Source organism: Notolabrus celidotus, chromosome 2, assembly GCF_009762535.1.
Source record: "Notolabrus celidotus isolate fNotCel1 chromosome 2, fNotCel1.pri, whole genome shotgun sequence".
Classification (NCBI taxonomy): domain Eukaryota; kingdom Metazoa; phylum Chordata; class Actinopteri; order Labriformes; family Labridae; genus Notolabrus; species Notolabrus celidotus.
Genome location: NC_048273.1, coordinates 27,461,990 through 27,487,656, shown reverse-complemented (window position 1 = coordinate 27,487,656; position 25,667 = coordinate 27,461,990). Strand labels below are relative to the sequence as shown.

The window sequence follows — 25,667 nt, the reverse complement described above, 5'->3', positions numbered from 1 at the left end:
ATGCAAACAGACATGACTACTGTAACTCCTTTTCTCTCAAAAACACACACACACACTCATGTAAACATATGTGAGTTCAGCTGAAGTGTCTCCCCTCTTATGAGTTCTGCTTCTTTCTTTTATTTCTTCATCAGAATCTACATTAGCAGATGAATGTATTGCTTAGTGAAGTTAAAAGCCGACCATCCTGTCAGTGTAATGACATTATAAAGCACTGACAGGTTGCCAGATCTCATGATTTTCCCACATCGCCTTCCAAAGACTTGGAGGGAGTTTTAAGGAGCTGATGTAATAATGATTGAGTCTGATCATGAAAACTCTCAAGGCTACAGTTGTTTAGCTTTTTGAACACCTCTATCACACATAGATGTTATTTTAGGCTGTTTGCCTGTGTTGAATTGGGGCCTCAGAGTAAACTTCATGTCAATATTTCACTTTCCAATGAAGGATAAGATCGCTGGCCAAAACCCAAAAAATCAAACATCTTCACTAATCTCAGTTCCCTCTTTCTCTCCCTCCTCCTCTTCTCTCTGCAGAGTAAAGCTAAAGAGCTCCCCTTGTCGGCTGTTCGTTTCATGGAGGAGCTTGGAGAGTGCAATATAGGGAAGATCTACAAAGGTCACCTGTACCTGCCGGGCATGGACCAGGCACAGCTGGTGGCCATAAAGACTCTGAAGGACATCTCCAATGTCCAGCAGTGGGGAGACTTCCAGCAGGTACATAATGGACATTAGACCTCAAAGATTCAAGTTTACTCTGCAAATTTTCTACAAGTTTAGACCACATGACAGTTGGTTTTAAGAATGCTATGCTATAATCTGTAGATTAAATTTTTTCCTTGATGTTCTCTTGAAAATTATTGCTTTCCTTTGCAGGAGGTAGCAGTGCTGACGGAGCTGCAGCATCCTAACGTTGTGTGCCTGCTGGGCGTGGTTACTCAGGAGCAGCCCGTCTGTATGTTGTTTGAGTTCCTGCCTCAGGGCGACCTCCACGAGTTCCTCATCATGCGCTCACCTCACTCTGACGTCGGCTGCAGCAGCGATGAAGACGGGACGGTGAAATCCAGCCTGGATCACGGGGACTTCCTGCACATGTCTTTACAGGTGGATAAGAAACACTTCAAGTCTACAATCTTATTTTTAAATGAGAGCAGATCCTGTTTGCACCTTTTCAAACACTTAAGATTGCATGTATTTATTTCATTTTTAATTCTTGTTGCCTCTCCGTTCATCCTTCCACCTTGATCACAAATATTTGATTAAGGTTTTCTTATAGTTAGGAATGTTTTTTTTCGCATAAATGTTATGTTAAACATGCAATATCCAAACTAAAAATCTGATCCTTCTGTCTATTTCTGATTCATCAATCTCAGGTGAGTGCTGGGATGGAGTACCTGGCCAGCCACTCTTACGTCCACAAAGACCTCGCAGCTCGAAACATTCTAGTGGGTGAGCAGCTCCATGTGAAGATCTCTGACCTGGGCCTCTCCAGAGAGATCTACTCCTCAGACTATTTCTGCCTCCAGCCCAAAACTCTGCTGCCCATCCGCTGGATGCCCCCCGAGGCCATCACCTATGGCAAGTTCACCACGGACTCCGACATTTGGTCGTTTGGAGTTGTGCTGTGGGAGATCTTCAGCTACGGTCTGCAGCCTTATTATGGCTTCTCCAACCAGGAAGTGATGGAGATGGTGAGGAAGAGGCAGCTGCTGCCCTGTCCTGAGGACTGTCCGCCAAGGTATGAACAGCTTAAAGTAGCTCATCAGGAGAGGATGTGGAGTTGATTTAAAGATTGGATTTATGATATTAAGTGATTGGATGACCACACAAATGCAATGAGGAAGTATTCCACATAAATGCTACTTTCTGTCGCACTACTTAAACGTTCAATGGGTTATTTAGTCCCCAAATTCCCCCTACTATTAAGAAAGCAAAAATAAATAATGTCCTAAAAGTCTCTCTCTGATCTGGTTGTTAAAATATTTACACAAAAGTTACCTTATGCAACAAATCCCCTTTTATTCTACACATGGCAAGCCTGTCTTATATATATATATATTTTAATTGTGTCGTTGTCTCTCAGGTTTTATGGTTTGATGACTGAATGCTGGCAGGAAGGACCAGCACGTCGACCACGCTTCAAAGATATACACGCCCGCCTGCGAGCCTGGGAGGGAATGTCATCTCATGCCAGCTCCAGCACGCCCTCTGGTGGCGGAGGCAACGCCACCACCCAGACCACCTCACTCAGCGCCAGCCCTGTCAGCAACCTCAGCAACCCTCGCTATGCTGCTGCCGCCGCGGCTGCAGGGTACCTCTACCCCGCCCAGGCTATCGCCTCCCCTGGCCAGATGGGTCCCATCCAAGCCTGGGCCCCCATGGCTGTGGCCCAAACCCACCAACGCTTCATCCCCGTCAACGGATACCCCATCCCGCCAGGCTACGCAGCTTTCCCCGCCCACTTCCCACCACCAGTCCCACCGACGAGGGTCATCCAGCACCACCTCCCGCCTCCCAAAAGCCGCTCACCCAGCAGCGCCAGCGGCTCCACCAGCACGGGGCATGTCAGCGGGGTGCCTTCAACCACTGGTTCCAACCATGACGCCAACACGCCGCTGCTCTCACACTGCATCATGCCGGGGAGCGGGGGAGTGCCGATTCAGATGTACGGACAAGTTTCCCAGAAAGCAATGGGACAGCTGGATCACCCATCGCAAACATCGGCGCTGCTCACTGTTGATTCTGACGTACTGATGTACAACGACTCGATCATCACAGCAGACCTGTAGATGATTAGAGAGATGCTCACACTAACTGCTCAAGACTCAGAGAAGTTTGGCTTCTCCTCCAGGGACTCAGTCTGACAATTTGACTCTGGTCTCAAGGAGATTTGACAGAAACTGGCCTGCACACACATCTGAGTGTGCAACAAACACTGCCGCAGCCACACACCTATACACACAGCTGTGTGACGTTTAATGCCTTATTGTTTAAAGCAAGTGTTCTTACTACCATGGTTTGAAAATGTTGTGCTTTTATTTTAACCTCTGTGTAAATACGGTACATAAGTCCTGAATGAGTGAATGAATGAAATGCAAAGATATATATTCAGAAGAACTTTTTTATAAAGGACCATTTGTAAAGGTGAACAGTAGCAGGTCTGTGCCGTGTCCTTAGAATGAAACAAAACTTTCCTGCATCGGCGACAGCTGATGGACTGTTTCATGCAGGATGTGAAGGAATGACCTTCAGTGCCTCTCATCAGTGGTGTGACGCGCTTGTTTTCTGGACACTAAAACACAAAATGTGCATTTGCTTGTACGTTTGAAAAGAAACTGCATCAAGCAATCAAAAAGGTGGTTTAACAAACGAGAGTTTCAGCTGTGTTCTCTAAGGTCAGCATCACCCTCCTCAAACACACCCACATAGGTGCTCAAGTGAAGTGCCTTATCTTCTGGGGGTTCATGTACCAGCCATGTGAAACGTCTGGAACTGAAATAGAAGTGCTGCATGTGGTGTGTTGGTTTAAACGGTGTCCAGGCACAGAGATCTCTTCACACATTTCTGGCAGATTTGACATCTGAATGTTCTTTTGTTCACCCTCAACATGTCTGTTTCGCTGCGTGGACACAGGCCTCCGGGTTGAAGAACAAGCTGGGAGTACTTATATCTGTTGCCTTCATGACTGATGGATTCATCATTTTCCCCTCATACCTTTTGCCTTACACACCTTTCAAGCAGAGGACAGCCTGCACATATGAGCTGATTTGGTCTAAGGGTAAACACTTCAGTCACAAGCTTAAATTTTACACCTAGAGTATTTTTTTTCTTGCAAATTGGATATTTAATTTGTTTACAGCAGCTTTTCACATTTTTATCCGCCATCTTTGTCATTTTTGTCCATTATTTTGAATCTGTTGTGCAAAATACACAACAATCAAGACACTGAGGAATGTAGATAATCAAAGCAGGAAGGATATGACCAGCAGTAAAAGTACTTTAATAAAAACTCCTATGAATGGAAATGTAATGTGTTAAAATGTAGGCTGCCTGAAAACAAGAACTAACTGGTGCTTAATTCAACAAACGGGACCAGACTGTGTCACTGCCTGCAGAGACTTTTAAAAATGTTGGTTTTATTTGGTTCTTTAGATATAAATTGATTCTGTAGTTTCCTTTCTTCACATTGGTCATCCAAACAAGGGAAAGTGCTGTTTTTAAAATCAAAAAGATAAATAAATCTACCCAAAAATAATGGTAGTTTCTAACATTACAGCCCTATTTAAAATCAAATTTGCACCCTGGTTAAGAAATGGTTCAATAGAAGAGCTTCAGTGACAAAAGAGACAATCACTGGTTTTGAATGTTTGTTAAAGTGTCCCTCGCTGTGTGTTTGTGTTGCACACTGTATCTGCCAAACAAGCAAACATTGAGCACAACATGAGGGCACGGTTCACTGTGGATGTGCAGGGAGTAAAACAGTGCAAGTCATTTTGTTTCATAATGTTCATAATGTTTCATGCAGAATCTGCTAAGTTGTTGCAGCCTGTTTTAAGAAGTTAGGCGAGGAATTTTAAAGTCAAGGCTGATGCTGCCCACATACACAGAAGGGAGTAATCATCCCACTGTTTTCCACAAAGTGAAGCATGAACTCAGTTTGGTATGAGAAATATCAAAGCCCAGGTATCAATATCAGATGTGTATGCATGGATAAAGATGACATTTATGGATTATAGTTAAAAAATACTGTTCACATCAATGAATACATGATTCATTGTTCACCTTTGACTTCTTAAATCATAGTAAAGGCATAAACAGCTGCCACAAGTCCCCATCAAAAGGAAGTGATGTCTGTAAGTAAACTAAGAGGAGATCTTTGTTTCCACGTCAAATCATTTTGAGTTGTTTATTTAAAAGTCTGTTGTCTCCGCCCTTCACCTTTTCTTCCTACCTTGGCGTCTGACTCTCAAGCATGTAAGAGATTGATGTGTACTAAAACCACTGCTACACAAGACTGTGAAACTTTATCAAGTCTAATTAAAAAAGAAACATGATATTCTGTTTTTGTTTCATTTAAGTTCAACTTTTACTAAAATGAAATACAAATGCGTCTATATTTCAGTAACAGTGTAACGACAACAGAAGGTTTACATGCTCATCCTTTTGACCAAGAGAGGCCTTGTCTTTGTATTTTTCTGAACATTTTTGCACAGATGTTTTGTATTGCAGAATCATTTAATAAATGATGTTGTTTGGTTAACCTTGCAGTTTATATGATTGTCTGTTTTAAGGGCTGTAGTGCTGCTTTGTGTATGTGTGTGTGTATCAAGCCATCAGGTGCCTCTGGCTGCATGTCAACAGGTAAGGCAGGAAGTAGGAGGCAGTGCCGTCATCAGGCATCAACTCCAAGAACTGCGCAGGGCTCGTCTCCATGGCAACCACAACTAGCGTCTCTGTTGGCACAGAAACAAACAAACGTAAGATGCTGGGGTACAACTGTAGGTTAGAGCTGATCTTACTCTGTCAGAACTTTAAAGACCAACAGTTTGACAGAGGACTGTCAAATTAAAGATGAGGTACATTTCGACCAGAAGTTCCGGGGACTTTCAGCCTCCAGAACTATTCTTCCAGGAACTAAAGGCGTTTTTCGACCGCAGGAACTTTACCCTGAACTACGTGCATTTCAACCGGAGGAACAAGGGTCTAAATTTAGTTCAGGGGTAGTTAATCTCCCGCCTGAAAAACCCCTGCTTGGTGGGTAGTACTTTTCAAAGGTCCCAGGACTTTTGGGGGGCAGGGCCTGCAATGCTGAACGTGTCTGATTGGTAGATTACCTGCAGTGTTTTAACTCCGCCCACCGTCCATAATTACATCACACACATCTGCGATTCACTTGATTTTTCTTTTTTTCATTAGTTTTTATTATTTGTTCTATCTTTTTTGTATGTGTGTGTACTTTTCAAAAAAAAGTTTGGCTCACTTGATTTAGCAGCTTGTAACACTAGTCTTCTCTGCGTCTCTCCCCGTGTTAGTTTTAAAAGTGACCATAGATGGTGAGAGAATGTCCCTCGATTCAGGATTTCACTCCTTAAAAAAACGTCTGATTCACGTGTAAAAATTGATGCAGCCAAACGTTTATCATCATCTTTTTTCATTTAATGCATGTGTCTGCCTTGACAAAATCTTAAGTTCTCCAAACGGCAACTCAAAGCTGTTTTGAATGTCGACACTGTTTCAAATCTTGTTCTCTGTACTACAAGAATAAACTTCAGAGAGCGAGAGCAGTCAAAATTAAATGTACAAATTAAAGGAGGGTATAACAGAAGTGTCCCAGGCACTAAACTCATAACCTTGGAAAGAAATTTTATCATTGTCCAACCTGCTCGGTATTCTAGCAGAAGGTCAAATAACCTGAGATGTGACTCTTGCAAATGACAAGTAAAAAAGTATCCAGGTGTATTAAGATGCTTTCTGACAAAGCTATGACCTGTAACTGTCTGAAATGAAAATAAGAAAAAAGTACTGTGGTTTCACAGACAGGTGTTTCTGTTATTTTACCTTTAAGAGCAGCCAATAAGATGCTGTTGTCTGCAGACGCCCTCGTTCTGTTACAAAGCTCTGGGAGCAGTTTCTGCCACCACAGCACCTACACACAAGACACAAGACAGACAGAGCATTAAGACATTTAACAGACTGAAGTTTACACTGGGTGCACACTTTAAGCACTTCAAATAGAGACATGTATGAGTGAAAACATCACACAGTCAACAGTTCAGGCTGCTGCTCAGTACATACCATATTCTTGTCTTGTAACTGGTGATTGGCATACGCTATGATAGCTTGAGGACATCTGTCAAGCAGCTTTTCAATGCCGCTGCCATACTGCCCCCTTCTGGTGGCACAGAGGAGATGCAGGCTGAAGCCCCACAGGGTTTCCTCTGACAGAGGCTCCAACAGAGGAACGATGGAGTCTACAGAGAGCGAAGGACCGCACAGGAGAGACTACAGACATGAGGGAGACACAGGAGGGATTCAAATCACAGGACTTAAGAGTCCATTCAAAAGAAACAATGGTATCTTTATAAGAGACTTTTTGGTGGTCCTAAAAATGATGGATGATGTAAAGGAGGTTGCCTTTACTTTTTTACCTGCAGTTTGTGTAGCGCCTCCTGGTGTTGGAAGCTTGTAGTGTGAACTGGATTGAGAACAGTAAGCCACGGGTACAGAGCGCCATAATGGGAGCATGAGTTGATCTGAAACACACAAACATGCTTTCCAGTTTCAGAGTGACTTCATGAATGTATTTTTAAGCTCTATGTTATATGTTAAAAAAATCTAAGAATATTTTTTCTATGTAAAGTTGTTGCATAATATTTTCAGCTTTGTCTGCCCATCTGGTGTATCTAATAGTTTTTGTATCTAGGGAGAAGTGTGTTTTCGATAACAAGCTACAGACCAGACACTAACTTCTACTTCTACTACAACAATCTACTGTAATCTATTGTACCAGATCATCAGCATTCTTCAGCGGCCTGCGTCGAGGAAATGTGTGCGATGGTTCAGAGTATGTATCCGATTGTGTGTTGCTCAGCCTGTCGATGTACACAGATGCCAGCCTGAACAGAAGCTCTTGGATGACAGCTTCCTGTGAGGAGGCCATGAGCATCGCCTCCCAGAAATCCACCTGTAGGCAGTTCTCACAGCCTAGCTCCTGAACACACACGTACATTTACTCATTAGTCTTCTAATGAAGATCTACAATACAAACAAAACCAGAATTACAGTAGGTATCAGAAGCATTCAGACCTTGAATATGTGATCTGCCTGCTCAAGCTGAACTTTGTTGTTTTCATGTAAAGCCACCATAGCAGCCACCAGCAGTCCTGGATGGGACTTGGCCAACTGGTGTGTCAGCGCTGTGGGTCGGATGTGTGCGTGTTGGCCTCCGCATCCGCCGTGCACCAAAATCCTCGGCTCCTCGATGAACCCGTACACCAGCAGCATCTACACACACACACACACGCAGTTAAGTATTTATGCAGATCTGCTCCTACATACTGCTGCTGTGTGTTTAAATTGTTTTGTCATTTTGTACAACGGCCTAAAGCTTTTTCAATGAAATATCTTCTGTGTCTTTTTTACAATTAATTTCCCTTTTACCCACCTGAGACAAAGTAAGCCAAATGATTTAACAAGTCCTGTAGGATTTTACAACTACAACAGAGCTGAAATCAATGTGTAAACTTAAAAAATACATCTTTTTAACGCTGAAACTCTCCACATAAAAATCCAGTTGTGCCTGGTGAGCAACGTTCTGGTTGTAGTGTTGTTGAATCAGTTACTTACTTTAATCATCAAAAACTGATTTGATGCAAACTGCTCCTCTCATTTGAAACCAGCTCCTCTCTGAAAAGAGTTGTATGCTGTTTTTAAATGTTAACATTAAAGAAGACTTCTAGTGTTTTTTTAAGGACCAAAACTTGACAGCAGCACACTGCGAATAAGGATATTCAATCATTCCTTGTTAAAATGTTTTTTACTTTAAGTTCTTTTAGATTTTGTTTTCCTAATGTTTTAACTTTTATATTTCGGCCTGACACTGAATTATATCTGTTTTAATGATTTTATAACATGTCTGCTGTATTTGGCTCGTCTTTAATGGAATTTGTAACAACCTTTCAAAAATTAAAGGTTGTTCCTTTTTTCAAGGGAAGAATCTTAAAATGATTTAAGTCTGACTGTTTATTCTGTCATCCTCCCGAGTTCCTAACTTACTTTGTCTGTCAAAGCACTTTGTCAACACTGGTTTTTAAAGGTTTATATAAATAAAGTTATTATTGTCTTGTGTGACAAAAAATGTAAATTAAAAAAATGGATCTTAAGTAATTGAGCTTACTACTTACTACTACTCAGAAAGAAAGTATTTATCCTTTGATAACTCTATACTTAGAGGTGCAGGATGGGACGCCAGATGAGTCTATTCTCTAACCTCAGCGTGTCTCTCCATCAGCTGTGTGTACTGCAGCAGGTCATCCATAAGCAGCATCATGGTTGCCATCGTGATTGTTAGTGGAACCGACACGCCGGCTGTATCCTCCAGGTTTTGTAAGATTTGCAGCGTCCTGGCTGGGCTGATGTTTGTCATAGGCGGGCTGGCACACACACTGATGAGCTGTGAGGGCTCTGATTGGCTAAAAATGTCTATGACCTCATCAGCAGTTTCCTGTAGAAAGAGAAGAAGTGAACATGTCTTTTTATTTTGTTTCTTTGTACACTAATAATATATAATATTGTGGGGAACTTTTGCAGTTTAAACTCACTTGACTCAGACTCTGCTCTGTTTCCTCCAACAGGTAATGCTTCAGGTAAAACAGGAAGCCGGGGCCGTACGAATGTGGGCTGCAGGGAAGAGGGCGGTTCCTGGCGATGACCTCTGTGACTGGCAGACCTGACATCCTGTAATACGGCAAAGCCAAGTGGCAATCCTTCTGACTGCCGCTTCCAGAAAAGAAAAAACACATAAGTTCTCTGGAAACTTTGAATCTTTCAACACGTAGCACTTCATCAACAGCGGTAGGGGTCACCTGCTGAAACAGTCTCCCAGCTGAGCACAGTTCTGCCTCAGAGCCTCCTCCAGCTCCTCACTCTCGGTCTGTGCAGCTGGACGTCTCTCAGCAGGTCCGTCCCTCTGCAGAGACACCACCAGGTAGTCCTCGCTGTCCTGTAGCTGCTCTGGCGTGTGGAGTAAAGAGGCGCGGAGGAGGAGGTGAGCTTCACTGAGGAGGTGACGAAGGCTTTGTGCTTGTGGGTTTGACTCTGCATACCGCTGACTGTATTCAATCTGAAGCACAGAGACACACAGATGGTGTACTTAATGATGAGGATGACAACCAAAGGTATGTTTTTTTCATATGCTGTTCTCTTTACTTTTTTGTTAAGGTTCTGTATAGTAACATTATCATCACTAACTAATGGCCACACAGATATTTGACATACACAAACATTTAATCAAACCAGAAACATAGATTGAAGTGGGAGTGTGTTTGTTACCATCTCTTGGTACAGAGAGAGAGGGGAGACGGTGTCGATCACGTAGATGTTCCAGCCGTGTCCTGTTGCGCTGATTCCTTTGGAGGAAGACAAGGCCCACTTCCTGGTCCTGGGGTCAGAGGTCAAACAAAATTTAGAGATCATCTACAAACTGCACCGTTTAACTGAATACCTAATGAGTCAGTGGTTTACAACACTTAAGAACAATAAGTGAATGTGTTAGCATGCAACAGATCTGGAGTTTTTAAATACTGGGATTCAGTCAAACTAATCCTGATTGAGAATAAAATGACAAAAAAAAAAAAACTAGGCTGTGCTATTAATTCATGGACATGTCAGGAATTACTTCTAGTATTCTCTGCAGTTAATTTTTCTAAAGCTTAATTTTGAATGTTGACTATGTATCTACATTGTGATCATCTTTTCTGCACAATCTTCCCTTTTAGGACTAGATATTAATAACTATCCTCTCGGATTCTGAGTGCAATACAACACAGAGTATCACTACATCTACATAATCAAACAAACAGTTAGTGAACAGGTTGTATGGTAGGGCTCAAAAGACTAACAAACAACATTGTGCTTGAGTGTGTGTCTGTTTCTATCAGACCACAGTTCACACGTTGAGGCAGAGAGGTCCAACGCTCAACAGCTGAAATGCTGTCATGTCACTTACATCATCTGTCAGCGTATGAGCAGAATGTAAAACCCTTTTTAATGCCTTTAAGGAGCAGAATCCTCAGATTAACTCATTTTATCTCAGAACATTGACAGGCATGTGTGAACGCATGTGTGACAAGAAGTCAGGAACCTGTCAGGTGGAGTTTGAGGGCAAAGTTAGCGAGTCATATACACACACGCACAAGCATACTGAGGGCAGTTAGGCAGGTTATGGTTAGATATGCAAGTGACTAAAACAGGTCGACAGAATGGATAGAACTAAATAAATATATAATGATATATTTTGGTGAGGGTGGCTCACAGGGGAAATTCTGTTGTTGTTTTGATGAATCATCAGATAAAGAAAGATCCTACCACCTTTCTTTTCTGATTTTAAATCAGTTACAACCGTAGCTTCCCTGATAAACACAGGCAGAATAAAAAGAGACACCTTTACATGTGGAACTTGTGTCTACATTTCTTCGCAAGTATCAAAAACTTCCAAACGACATTTTTCAGTTGGCAGTTAGTAACGCTAAAACACAAACATGCTGCGTCAGCGCCGTCCTCAGATATTAAAAGTGACGTAGAACCAAACAAACATGATTTCCCTTCAGAATTAGAGCTAATCTAAAGATCAGGTTAAAATCATATTCGTGTGTCAGTACTTTAGTGTTTCTGGTGAGTACTTGGAGGGTAGCTTTGCCTGGAAACGACAGAACACACACAGGGATTGGGGGGTTGGGGTTTGTCTTACAAGAAGGGGCGTGATAGAAGGCTCTCCAGAGCCGGCGTGGTTGCGGGATCGATTCCCACCGCCAGGAAAATACCAGTCAGCATGTTGTGCTCTTTCAACTCGCTACAATAATAACACACACACACACACAGTAAACAGGTTTACAAGTGTTTGTATGCCTGCACTCACACATCACCTGAGTAATCTGGTGCCTGCAGGGAGGTGTACGATGATAAGAGAAGGTGTTAATCTGTTATATTGTGTGTTATGTTATGTGTGTGTGTGTTTGTGTGCGAGACTTACAGGCCCCTGCGCTGTGCGTAGCGTTCCGTCTCCTCTGGTGTCTCTGCATCGGCAGTAGAGAGCAGGATAACATGGCGGCGGTAAACACACAACGACCGGAGACCAATGAACAGCTGCATTCTGAGCGCACACACCTCCAGGTTTGAGGGGGGACAGGCCTTCAAAACACAAAACATACGTTCTTCACACCAAATAAAAAAAATACATATAGAAAAACACAGTGATAATGCAAAACACTCAAAACTAGGCAAAAAAACCCTGAATCTTGTCAGTCTAAATAAAAAACACATTTTCTTGATAAGTCCAGACAAACATCTTATTTCAGGATATAACGAGCCAAAAATGTGACATGCGTTGCCTTTATTGAGTAAAATTACGTGCAGATGGGGTAAGACAAGTTTACTTTTCAAGTTTCCTGAAAAAATAGTTAAGCTTCTTGAAATAAGAACAATATCTTAATTCAAGAAACGCAATTACATTTTCTTACCCCATTGGCAGATTTTTGTTTTTACTCATTACAAGATATTCAAGTCTGATTTTTGGCTTGTAATTTCTTGAATTAAGATGTTTATCTGGACTTCTTAGGTGATGTGGCTTACATTAAGTAAAGTCAGACATTGTTCACTAGAACAAGGATAAATACACCTGCTTAGTTTTGAGTTTTTGTAGTGTACAGATATTATCTGGTGTAAAGTCATAGCGCCAAAGAAAAGAGCTGACTGATTTGTTTAAGTGATAAAAATATGAGATACTTCAAACTTTTCAAATGATCAAGTGAGTATAAATATCAATACCTTCATGGTGGTATCGATGTAAGGGTCCTCAATCCTTGCTGCAACAGCAGCCAAACGCACAGTGAAACACTGAAGTGCATTCCTACCAGGGACACAAGGAGATAAAGATAAAACCTTGTTTGACATGCTCAACAGGAAACTTCTCACTACAGCAAAAAACATACGCAATCTTAAGTCGCTTGATCTCAAACTGCAGCTGAGAAACCGACTGGTCAAAGGTGATATATTTAAATTGAGAATTATATATTTTTTTTGTCGTTTCTGTGAAAAGCTTTTATTAAAAAAATTACTCAAATCAATCTCAAATCCAATCACAGACATACTTTGTGATAACGTGCAACAGGTGGTCGGTCAGCACCGCCTCCATGACCTTCTCTGGATACTGATAGGCTGAGAGAAGCTCGACACCCCCTTTCAGACTGTACAGGTAGCCCGCAGTAGGGAGGGAAAAGAAGCAGAACACGCATGCTGGTTCCTCCAGAGACGCTGACTGGTTACCTTGAGAGAAAAAGATGGAACCAGAAACAACATTACAGTCAGGATCACTCGAAACATAGATTTCAACTATTTATTGACAAATGGAAAAACAGTTTTGCCCGGCGGTACAGGCACTGCTGTCTGAAATGCTCCCAGGGTTAGCCAAGAAGTAGAAGCAGAGTGTGTGCAGCACCGGAGTAGCAGGGAATTAGTGAAAAGGAAGACATGTCTGAACGAACCTCCCAGTTGTCTTGATGAGCTGTGATTGGTTTATGAGTGATTAGAAACAAAGATTCAATCAGCAGCTGATCAGCTCTGATAATACTCAATGACTTGTTAAAGATGATTCATTGAGGTATAACTGTCTTAATAAATATAAGAGTAGTATGTCGGAGAGTTTTCTCTTTACAGCTTAATGATAAAACTGACATACAAATGTATTTGTTATCAAGAGAACTAATGCTGCTTTAGTAGTGCCTCGTTTCCTCCATGTCGGTAAGTGTCCATATATCAAGTAAAGCTTGTTGGACTTACTTGTGAACAGCGGGTAGAGCTGTAGGGAGTGGAGGTGAGTCTCTTCCTCACTGCAGCCCTGGAAGTAATCTGGACTGAAGCGCCTGCAACACAGGATGATACATCACTTTGAAAAACTGCTCTCACTGTTAAGAGATAAAAGGTTGAACTAGTTTCAGCAATTCACTCACTCACTCACAGACAGACAGACAGACAGACAGACAGACAGACAGACAGACAGACACACACACACACACACACACAGACACACACACACACACACACAGACACACACACACACACACACACACACACACACACACACACACACACACAGGCACACACACAGGCACACACACCTGAAGAGAACATATTTTAGTGTGTATTGTCCTCTGTCCTCCAGCCCCGTCTTTTCGATGCTGACAGGGATGTCGCACTCTTTTGCGCGATCACCGAGCAACTCCTGGTGAATCGACAAGACCAGAAAGTCAGCCTGGTCTTCTGGAGGATCTACTGCACATGCAGAAACATACAGACGCACACACATTACATAAAAGGTCCGACACACTATAAAGTCTGATGGTAGAAAATATAATTAAGGGACAGTTTTTGGTAAACATGGAGAGCCTACAATCCTTTGGACACAAATTCAAGACTCAAAACTTTCGTTCAGAGATCTAAAAGTTTTTTCACCGACGGTACAGAAATGCTTTTCTACAATGAGGTTGTGAGGGCAGCTGTGTGCAACTCTTACTTGTGTCTGTTGATTCATCCAGGGTCTGAGATTCTGTGGATGCATCCAATTTCAGGACTAAAACTTCGTGCTCTGTCCGTACGCCCACAAATCCTCCACACAGTGACACCTGGAGAGCAGAGGAGGTTATTAAATCACCACAGCTGCAGATCTAGCACTGAGTTTGGACACACCCCGTCATTCAATGTCTTTTATTTATTTTAATTATTTTCAACATTGTAGATTAATACTGAAGACATCTAAACTATGAAATAATATGGTTTAGCCATAATCTGGATTGCAACAGTAGTCAAATAGGGCTATCCATGGTGTACTTACCCTACCTCTGAACAACACAACTGATGGTCTCAAACACATTAAGAAGGCAAGTCATTCTACAAATGAACTCTTGACAAGGCTCATGTTAATTAGAAACCATTCCAGGAGACCACTTCATGAAGCAGACTAAGAGAATACCAGGAGTGTGCAAAGCTGTCATGAAGGAAAAAGGGGGCTACTTTACAGAATCTAAAATATAAAAAATATTCTGGTTTGTTTAACATTTTTTTGTTAATTAAATAATTCCATATCTGTTCTTTCATAGTTTTGATGTCTTTGGTATTAATCTACAGTGTTTCAAATAATTAAAATAAATACAAACCCTTGAATGAGAAGGTGTCCAAACTTTTGACTGGTAGTGTTTGTAAAATTATCAATAACCATGTAGGATTATTTTTTGTTCTTCAACTTTCATCTAAAATCTGTTGTAACTGCTAAATGATGAAATCATACCAGAGAAGACGACTGGCAGCTGTAAACACAATGTTTATTTCCAAACACATATCTCTGCATGTATAGATGTACATTATTTGATAAAGTGCTGTTAACAAAAATATATATAAAGTGTAAGGTTAAGTTAATACGGGTTATTTTCATTATCGCCGTAGAGCAAATGAATAAGTCAGTGAGAATGTTGCATCCAGTGCACATGGAATAAATTTAGCTTAGAGATGATACACAGTTAGTGTGACTTAGACTGCAGATTGTTTGCTTTAGTATTCAAGTCAATTCAATTCAAAATACTAATTACTATACTAATTAGTAGAAGAACTTTCACCTAACTGAAAAGTACTCATTATGCAAAAAGGTCAGTTTGTGAATATTAAATATTACATTATTGGGTTATACTTATGGATGCATTCATGTGTGCTTCAGTTTGATGCTGCAGCTGAAAAGAGTGGTGCAAATTCATTTGCTCTCTTTGCAGCTTTTGAGTGGCTGAAATATCCCTCAGGAGGCAGCAGCTTTATCTTTATCCCTAGCATAATATCATACTACATAAGTTGCATATTGACTGTATTATTAATGCAAATCTACAATGTAAAAACTGCTGTAGAAATAACATATGACGGTAAAAAAAAAAAGTAATGTCTCTGGACTGTAGTGAAGAAGACATTCTAAGTAGGTAAGCTGAGTACCTTGATAAACCACCTCTGTTTACTGCTATGGCTTTGCAGTGAGGTGTTTGATTGAACATGAGGAAAAATATATTGTTCTAGATATAGGAAAGGAAAAAGTAAAGAAATAATTGAACGTACCTGTTTAGGCTTGATAATTGGAAGATGAAGGATAACTGAGCGCTCAAAATCTAGGATGGAAATGGTCTGATTTGAACTTGAAGTCTGACCTAGAAAGAGGAGGAGAGGACAGGTCAGCAGAAGATGGACACCACCCCACTCAAGTGAGCACATCACAGACTATTACCTGAAAGAAGTTGACATGACTGAGTTACCTTGACTCTGACTGGTGCTCTGCTGAGTGTTTGGCCAGGTGCTCTGAACGATCTGCTGACTCTGGTTCTGCTGTTGTTGTTTTTTCATCCAGGGAAATAAATATTTTTTAAGGTATATTATAAGAGAAGTAAGGCTAATGATGAAACATAGCTTCTGGTAAACTTAGCATTTGATGTGCTGTTAGATAAAACAGCAGTTTGCTTCTTACCAGGCTCTGCTGGTTCTGTCTCCTCAAAGTGAACAGAACCAGAGTGTTCTCACAGCCGACCAGGAGGTCTCCTGTTACTGAGCAGCACGCTACTGCAACGGGACGCTCTGACAGAGGGATCTCAATGATCTCCATCTGCACCCCACCTCGCACAGACGCACCACGTAGAAGGTGGCCCAGCAAACGCACACCAACACGGGCCTTCTCCTCCGCCTTAAGACAAATAAGAAATACATGAAAACCGATGAAAATACAAATATTAAAGAGGCAGAGGGAGGGAAGATTATGTTACAGATAAAACTTCATCTATTGACATTAACTTCTTTATATCCTATCTCAGACAGGACCCCTGAGCATGGTTTGTTTTAGTTCAATAGATTGTGACTTCCTTTCAGGTTTTTTTTTACTGATACCTTCTTATAGTCTATATTTTGTTAAATTTGAGTTTTAAAGCTTTTTGTCAAAAATGAGTTACCACATCATTTAACCTCAAGCTAGTCAGTGTGTACCTGGTAGCGCCAGTTGGTGTAAGCTCTCAGATATGTGGCGCTGTTCTTTTCTTCAATAGTCACAAGGTAATCTCCTGAATGTGAGAGGAACAGGGAAGAGACAGAAAGCGAGGGAGTTATGTTAACCATGATGTTGGCTGCCTTGCTCACATAAAAAAACCTTCACCTGATACTTTTTGAAATCTTGATGCTGCTGCAGAGGCAGACTTAATAGAATTGGTCAAGCTTTACCTATCTTGCTGTGCTGGATGTTCCTCACAGTGCCCATGGTGGCAAAGCGACAGATGAGAGGGCAGCCCTCCTGCACCACACTGTAAGCCTCCACCTGTGATGAAAACATCATAAAACAACACTGTCAGTGTTCTGCAGAAACCTTTAATGACCTCTTATCAAGATAAACTGATGAGGACTGGGGAAAGTTGCTGAATCATACAGACACTGAGGTTTGATTGTATTAGGTTTCACTTCTGTGTGTGTATAGTGAAGCAAAATCAGCCTGTATAAAAGAGGTAGACGCAGCCTCTTGGTTTCAAAAGAGAAGCCAATGCTAGGGCCTTAAACAAAGACATTTTTTTACTGACAGATGGGGAGCTCCTCTCGAAGTAAAAATAAGTCAGATTGTAAAAAACTAGATATAATGTTTCTACATTTAATTTGATGTATTGCCTCAGTAAACATTCTCCTACTGAGTTTATGTTTTGATACAGAATAATTTCTATCATGTAATAAATGGTCCAGAGAGAGTAAAACACATAGTGGAGCAGAGTAAGGCGTCACTACCAGAGTGCCCCGTCAATCAGAGACCAGATCAGAGACCATTTGTAGCAATAGGGGCAAGGGATATAGAGCTTTGCATAAACTTGCAGTGACAATGTCCACTTTTTTTAAAACAGTCTACGATTATGAAATGAAAAATAACATGGACAAGTATTGGTTGAAAATATTCAAATATTAGTGTAACCTTGCATCCTCCAGTAGCCACCACAAACAAGGCTCCACCCCCACAGCAGACCAGTCCAGGCTCCTTTTCCACCTGAGACACAGAGAGAGGAGGAAAATGAGGCCAAAAAAACGATCACTGCTGATAACCATATAATCAATAAACCAACGCTAATCCATCCTCTCACCTGAACTATCTGTTGTGAGGAGTAAGGGTGGCAGTTGTACACATGCACCATGTTTGGGCCTCGTCTCGTCAGTCCAGGACAGGAATCAGATCAATTGTTAACTTCCTGATTCCTCTTCTCGTTGAAAAGTTGGGTAAAGTGTCAACTCCACCATTTGGTAGGTGAGGGTTTTCTCCCCCAGGACCCCTGGAAGTGAAAAAACAAAGTTTTGGAGCATTTTCAATTCAGGTTAATACAATCTCTGGAACTGGACTGCTTCCAGATATACAATCATGAAATGAGGCGAGAAAAGTACTTTGTTTTTTGGTAAATTGAGGACAAAAATATTCTTTGGGAGGAAATAAGAATGTCAACTTTCACTTTCCCATCTGTAAACAACCTGTATTCATGTGGTGGTTCACAGACAAGCAATTCTGGGAAACAGAATTTCACAGGACTTCACTGTTGAGCTCAGGAATTAACATTAATTTCACAAGGCCAGTATTAAGGATATTGTTTAATTTCTGGTGCTAAAAATACTACTACTAGTGCTATTAGTGCAAAGACACTACCGTGGATGAGTAAAACAAGAAGTATTCATATTTTGAGGCATTGACACAAATTTGCGTACAGGGCTGCATTACAAACAAACTTAATTCATTATCATTCGATCAATGCTTCGTCATTTCCTCCCTGTTTGTTCATCACATCGACCGAAAAGCATCGCTCTAAACTTTGTTTGAAGACAAACCTCTCTCACCTCGAGAATATCCAGTCCTAACACAACTCAAAGTGTTTTATTCAGCTATGCCTCCATCTTTAGCAGTGAAGCCATGGCAGGAACAGGCTCCTGTGTTTCTCTAATCGATATCACATGCTGCAGTCTTGTGAGCAGCAGAGGGTGGAACTGTCTCATTCAGATTAACCTATTTTCTCTGTAGTTATTCAAACTGTACAAACACACCCGAGAAAGTTTGATAAGTGTTGACAAAGAGGAAGTTACAGAAAACCTACTTTACTGCTATGTCGTCGGTTTCTTCTTTCTTCTCACTTCAGCAAAAACGGCTTCAGGTTATTGATTTCACGCTGCACAGCAGGAAATGAGCCGTCAACCACAACAACACAAAGCCCGCCCACTCTCGGTTTTCATTGGCTCAAATTCCAACCTGTGTTGCATTCGACATTCTCATTGGCTATTGGGCTTTCATTCTCTTGAGTGGCTCTGTCCTCTGTCTGCTGTTTAAAAGGTTTAATCCTTCATTTGACCCAAGTTTTACGTTGATTTCATGTCTCTGTAAACTCTCTCAACATGTTATGTTTTCTTTTTGAAAAGTGTAAACTTTCGAAAGCTAAAACTTCGAAATAAATATAGATTTAAAGAGAATTGTAGTACTTCTAAGTGATACTGAACAACAGGCGTATGCTGAGAATCAGTTTATTCCTCTCATTTGAGTAAAATGAGTTGTACAAATACAACACAAATATTTTATTTTGCTATATGCAACACGTCTCAATAATTTTGCAGTCTCCTCTTCACTTTTGCGAATGTAAAAATAACATCAAATATAAATCATTGGAACATACAATTGGGGTTAAGTGTAATACTTTTGTCCTAATTACTCTATTTTATAGTTATGATAATGGTAATGGCTAGTTCTACATAAGTATTCAAAGATAACAAAACATAAATGTAAGTCATCACTTAATCTCACTGATATCATCCTAACGGCTTATTGGTTACTCTTTTACACAAACTGCAGAGCTTATCTGTTTTTATGTATGGTGTATTTGTGTAACTGCCCTAACTAACCCTTACCAAAGAACTGATATACAGTGAGAATTTAAACCAAAATACTACTCAAAAGGGTTAACCTTTTGAATTGAGTCTAGGAGTTACACTTCTTTGTTTAATGAAATATTTCCTCCTGCCCACAATGACCTTTTCAAACAATACAAAGTGAAAAGTTCACCAACTGTATATATGAGTCATCATTCAGCAGAGTTAATGTAATTATCTTAATTTTGTGCTGAAGTCTTGAAGTGTCCCATAAAAGTACACAAAGCACATTTTTCTACAACAACATAACAATGAGGGAAAACTTCATTAACAATTTATACATAGTGATTTTATTTGAGAAGAATCAGATAGAAAAGTCACTCGAGTAAGTCAGTGTGCAACAGCGTGTAGGAGATCAGTGTGAGATCCAGTTTATGTCAACACCAGTGTCTTCACTTTGTCTGGCCGTCCATCAAATCCTTTGCTTCGTTTATCTTTGCTGCAAGGTAGGGAGATCCACCTTTGACACACACACACACACACGGACACAGGCTCCATGATTAAGCATCAGACAGTTCGGCTGAAGGCAGAGAAGTCTACAATACTACTTATGATATTTGCAACCATCACTTCATAGTGGAACTGAATGTTTGACATTGACATGTTCAGTGTTGCATACTCTCTATACTTGCAAAAACAAAGCAGATACAAGCATTATCTTTATCATCAATCTCTCTGGGACGTTGTTGTACCCTCCACAAAATGTATAGATGCTTTAGTAATCAACATACCTCTGTCTGGATGGTTCAGGATCATCAGTTTTCTATGTGCTTCTCTGATTTTACTCTTGTTGGCTGTGGGGCTGAAAAAATAGAAGTGTTAAAAATAAATAATAACTCAACAATTAGTGTAAATAACACTGTTGCTAAACAAAAGCAACACACACAGTCATGCAGCATAGACCTAATCCTTTGGGACCTTGGATGTACAGCAACATACCTGACACCTAAAACCAGGGTCGCTTCTCTTTTGTTCATCTTTGGTTCAAATCCGCCTCGGTAGTACCCTCCTCCAAAAGCCTGAAACAACACAAACAGTTAACAGCTCATACTGATGTGTTTGCCAGGTGGTTCCACAAGAACATAAACATTTACTACTTGAAGTTCAGTGAGAGACCAAGAGGTAAATAGCTACAAACTTCTATACTTTCTATACTTTTCACAATGTCGTGTTGTGTGCAGGTTTTCTCTCTTACTGTCTTGGGGAAGCTCTGGAGGGCCTGTTTCACCTGAGGCTCCATCTGCTTCATGGCCTGCATGGCATAGCGACCTGATAGACAAATAAAGGGGAAGCAAGCAGCATATTTTATCAAATAAAAGGGTTCAATGAAATGGGATGATTCATTTAGCACCACATTTTCATTTTCCCTTAAAATGTATCTGACATTTTTTTGTTCCCTGCCAAACAAACATGTTTTTTTGGGGGTTTTTTTCCTTACATGTGAAGCACAAGATTTATAGGCCTTGGCATCATAATACTGTTCTGTCAAACATTTCACTTTCATAACAAAATTCAGCTTCTGCTCTTTTGAGATCAGCCTTAACCAAATCACAACATTAATATTATGATCCAGCAAGCTGTCAGTTATTTATGTAGCTTTATTGACTATACTGTCTAGCTGTAAACACGGAAACAAATTGAGTGAGGTTGATAGATATTTTTTAGATCAATATCATATCTGTTTTCCCCATATTGATGATGCCATGATAGGGCAAATGTGACCAAAACGCATACAACAGTTGTTTAATGGACAAAACCTGATGTTATTTTACAGAACTGCAATCATTTTGACAGTTTTATTTGGGGATTCAGTTTCAATGGGAAACGTTTGTCAATGTTTACCCATTTGATCATATAATCAATTCCACAACCTGTCAGATGTAATTATAGTGAAATACAGCTAAACTTCTCTTCATTATTTTAAACATGATTGCAAGTCAAGGCAACTTTATTTGTATAGTGCATTTCATACACGAGGGCAACTCAATGTGCTTTACATTAAAACATTAAAAGCATTGGAAACATTCAGACACGCATAAAAGAGCACATTTAAAATGACAAATACAATGAAACATAGAAAAGGAAAGGATAATTAGAAATATATTAAAAGTAAATTTAAAAATTGCATTTAAAGCGAGTTAAAATAAGCTAAGATAGCAAGGCAGTGTCAAATATGTCAGTCATTGATTTAAAAGAGGTGAGAGTTGGAGCGAACCTACAGCTTTCAGGGAGTGTGTTCCAAATATGTGGTGCAGTATGACTAAACGCTGCTTCACCATGTTTCCTTCTGACTCTCTGGACTGAAGCAGATCAGTACTTGATGACCTCAGAGGTCCAGATGGTTCATACAGTAGCAGCAGATCAGCAATGTATTTTGGGCCTAAACCATTCAGTGCATTATAAACCATCAGATTGCATGCCATGTTATGAAACACATGCTCTCAAATATACATTAATTCATAGACTTCAATTCAGACATTGCTAATAAGACACCTACTTTGAACTGGTTCATATGGCAAGGGGATTTGTCGCAAGGTGTGTTGATCACTTTCCACACTCTATTATTGCAAGGTTAGTAATATGTGTATCAACTTGTTAACAACCTTGGACTTACTCACCTGCAAATCCAGCTGCTGCCAGAGCCAGTCCCACTGCCACCATGGAACTGGCCTGAAAAACAGAGACAACACAAACTAAAAACATGTGCGAGGATTGCAATGTAAACAAATGACGAAGCTGTAGCTACAGCGAAGACAATACAGCTAAAGTAAGCTGTAATTACTGTAGTAAACCAAATGTTAGCCATTTGTGTTTACGTCGTGGTTGATCATTCACTTGGTAGTTAAGCTAACCTTTAGCTTAGCTTTAACAAAATTATCCTTATCTGTGTTTTCAGCAAACTACTGACATGCATGCATCATTTTTAGATAACCCTAAGAGTTAATGAATATGAAGCCAGACCTACCATAGTTGTGTGTTACGTTTCGTACTTATACAACTCTACGACCATAACTTTTGACCTCTCATGTTTTCGTAGCACAGGCGTTCATGTGTTTGTGCCGGAAAGTGTGAGAGAGCTGTCGTAAAACTCCAACAAACCCTGGCTCCTCCTCCTCCGTTCTGACGCTTATATACAGATTATACAGTCTGTGATTATACCATAGGATTATAAAATGATTATGCCTTATAGATATTGTATCACAAGCAAAGCTAAGAAAGGTAGACTTCAAAATACTACATAAAATGTACCCTGTTAACAGCCTCATCACTAAGTTTACAGATATTGAGAATGAGTGCAACTTTTGCAAAAACGATACGATTGTTTGTTACTATGATAACAAGGAAAATATTGCTCTTGAACATATAAACTTCATTATACTATATGCCAAGTTTTCCATTCACAAATATAAATTCTCAGTCATTTCCGAAGCTTTCAATTTTCCTTCTAGAATTCAAGTCCCTTAATAACTCATTTCTTTTAGTCAATGACTGAAAAATGCATCAAATTCATGAACTATTATAGCACCATTTTCCCTGAGACGCCTATAAACAATTATTTACAAATTTCTGTATAAGTTTGGTTTTTGTTTTGTTATGAGTGTTTTTACTTTATATATACACGTAATAGGTGTTGTCATAAGTGTATTTACTTTATATATATTGTGTTGTTGTCCTGTCTTCTGTATGTATGATATGTTTATCTTATTTAATCTGTCTTCACTTGATTTATGTGTTACTGTCTTCTACTACCTGTAGCCTTTATGAACACCTTTACTCTTGAATAATAAAAAATAAAAAAAATACACATATTATACTCTACTACCACTAACTATAAATTAACATATCGCTTTTCTCTAAAGTCAGTGAAGAATACACATCTCGAGCTTTACCAGACAAAACACACGTCCAATGGTATAACTAATAATAATAATGCATAATTAAGTTGAATAGTTCAATAACCTGAATGCAAATATTATGCACGTGACTTAAAGTACAAACATTGTAAATGTAAATTATGGAGAGTCTAGATTTGGTGCCACGTTGTCAGAGAGTATATTTAAAATGCATTTGTTTGACATTTGAGAGATGTTCTAAACATCACTTTCCATGTAGTTTGATAATGGATCTGTATTTGTACTTCTATCAGTCATTCAGCAGATGGTGCTGTTTGTCTCAGGATATCATTCTGCTCTCAGACTATCGTCCTCATCTCTTTCATTTAGGATAGGGCAGCATATGGGTCAGTTATACATCTACTCCTTGTATGTCTATATTACTTATATAGTCCATTTAAGTATAATCTCTGATAAGGAAACATAAAAAAAAACTAACTTAACTGTTCTTTTTAATTGTTTTATAGAACTTCTATCCAAAAGTATTTTCAGTAAACATTTTTGAGGTTACCAGATTAACTACTTTGCCGTATACTTACATGAACAATCAGTGGGGTTCATGTATGTTAATACTTGACATAAGCTTAAATGGTTTACATGAAATTTAGGGTGGCATGGATCCTTTCTTTGCCTCCTTATAGGCATGGATGAAAAAGCAACTATCCTCAGCTGAATATAGTTAGACAAAATTCATTGTTAAAAAAGAAGAAGAAATCTTGGGCTGTGGCTTTTTGTAAGTCAGTCAACAGCAGCAACTTTAACGATCAGATTCTTTGTTTTCTTCATGTGTGGGTTGAGAAGTTTTGAGGCTTTGTGGTGCTTGATTGGGTTGTCCTCAACTTTTCTCTCTCACACACCCACAAACAGAGGACTCTAATCTTTCCCCATGCTGATCAATAAACCTGATAAGGACTCCATCTGACCAGCTGGCAGTGACTAATGCTCAACCTGACTCCTGAAGGCCAAGAGAGCTGCCTGTAAATGAGAAATAAAGAGAGAAATACGATGGCACACTATGGACGGGACTGTTTGTTGTTCTGGATTATAGCGGTGTCTGTAGTAGGCACAAATCAAAGAACCAAGAAACCTAAGGAAAATGTTTACTTAGTTCAGGGGTAGATTAAGCCGCCATTTTTGCTCACTAAACTGTCAATAGTTCTGTATACTGAACGGACTACTTTACAGCATATTTGGCTTATAACCTATGAAAGTGAAACTAATGCTCAAAGCAGTACTCTGTATGAAATTGATGTACACCCCCACAACAAGCAAGCTCTTGTCCAAATCTTAGATATCAGTACTTTTATATCCCCAGTAGCAGTATATAGACCCACTGTTCATCAGTTCATCAAACTTGCATCGGAACAGCCTGAGGGGCCATATCAGAGTTTCCCAGATTTTACTCTAACACATTGTTTTGTTTCAGAAAGATTTTAACGCATGAAACCACTATGTTTCATGTGTGTGTTCATTTTGAATTAAGTTTTATAATATGATTAGATTTTATTAGTCCGGGAGAAGAAGAAGAAGAAGAAGAAGAAGAAGAAGAAGAAGAAGAAGAAGAAGAAGAAGAAGAAGAAGAAGAAGAAGAAGAAGAAGAAGAAGAAGAAGAAGAAGAAGAAGAAGAAATTTATATATTATATACTAATATAATTGTACCTACAATTCAACTGTAACTGTTAGAGCTAACAAAGCTAGCTAACAGACAGTTTACTCAGAAGTAAGTTAAGCGAATTAAAATAATTCATGTGGCCAACAATTGTTAAAAACCATTGTCGACAAATAATTATAATAAATTACGATTTTAAACCATATTACAGTCCCAGAAAACAGTACAATTCGGACTACAAATGCTAAAGTTAATACTTGTCGGTTAGCTTAAATGTAAAGCTACTGCTCATTCTTAATTAGGCTAGACATAAAAACTGCTGACTCTGAAACATACAGTTTCTTCTTCTAGTTTAAAAAAAATGGATAACGCTTTTACTAGAAGTAACTGCTTCTTTAAATCACTCTTTGCAGTGACACTTTAAAGTTTTAAGGTTAAGTGCAATTT

General features: G+C 39.8%; 3 protein-coding genes across 7 annotated transcripts in view; 1 reads left to right on the top strand and 2 right to left on the bottom strand.

Annotated features, from left to right (window-relative positions):
- Positions 1-5,259, top strand: part of ror1 (receptor tyrosine kinase-like orphan receptor 1) — a 155,819-nt gene extending 150,560 nt beyond the window's left edge. The window contains exons 9-12 of the mRNA XM_034702235.1: positions 537-716; positions 876-1,103; positions 1,373-1,737; positions 2,083-5,259. Coding sequence (XP_034558126.1) covers positions 537-716; positions 876-1,103; positions 1,373-1,737; positions 2,083-2,788 — 1,479 coding nt within the window. The 3' untranslated portion in view covers positions 2,789-5,259. The remainder of the gene's footprint in view (positions 1-536; positions 717-875; positions 1,104-1,372; positions 1,738-2,082) is intronic.
- Positions 4,892-19,029, bottom strand: hps3 (HPS3 biogenesis of lysosomal organelles complex 2 subunit 1). 5 transcript variants are annotated; one of them, XM_034702192.1, is made up of 24 exons: positions 18,896-19,029; positions 17,903-18,088; positions 17,737-17,808; positions 17,007-17,100; positions 16,776-16,849; positions 16,267-16,479; positions 16,058-16,127; positions 15,864-15,952; positions 14,287-14,395; positions 13,892-14,045; positions 13,554-13,636; positions 12,866-13,040; positions 12,543-12,624; positions 11,749-11,906; positions 10,050-10,158; positions 9,584-9,840; positions 9,320-9,497; positions 8,989-9,222; positions 7,806-8,003; positions 7,507-7,710; positions 7,148-7,252; positions 6,795-7,001; positions 6,558-6,645; positions 4,892-5,452 (listed from the first exon to the last, which is right to left on the bottom strand). In XM_034702192.1, the coding sequence occupies exons 2-24, from the start codon at positions 17,951-17,953 to the stop codon at positions 5,325-5,327; spliced, it is 3,132 nt and encodes a 1,043-aa protein (XP_034558083.1). In that variant the 5' UTR covers positions 17,954-18,088; positions 18,896-19,029; the 3' UTR covers positions 4,892-5,324. The 5 variants fall into 5 exon arrangements, with proteins under 5 accessions (XP_034558083.1, XP_034558099.1, XP_034558116.1 ...); XM_034702208.1 differs by having other exon boundaries at positions 9,320-9,494; XM_034702225.1 differs by having other exon boundaries at positions 9,320-9,491.
- Positions 19,030-19,985: 956 nt separating this feature from the next.
- Positions 19,986-22,819, bottom strand: dnajc19 (DnaJ (Hsp40) homolog, subfamily C, member 19). Its single transcript, XM_034710016.1, has 6 exons — positions 22,684-22,819; positions 22,337-22,388; positions 20,914-20,987; positions 20,658-20,737; positions 20,450-20,520; positions 19,986-20,178 (listed from the first exon to the last, which is right to left on the bottom strand). The coding sequence occupies exons 1-6, from the start codon at positions 22,684-22,686 to the stop codon at positions 20,111-20,113; spliced, it is 348 nt and encodes a 115-aa protein (XP_034565907.1). The 5' UTR covers positions 22,687-22,819; the 3' UTR covers positions 19,986-20,110.
- Positions 22,820-25,667: the final 2,848 nt, after the last annotated feature.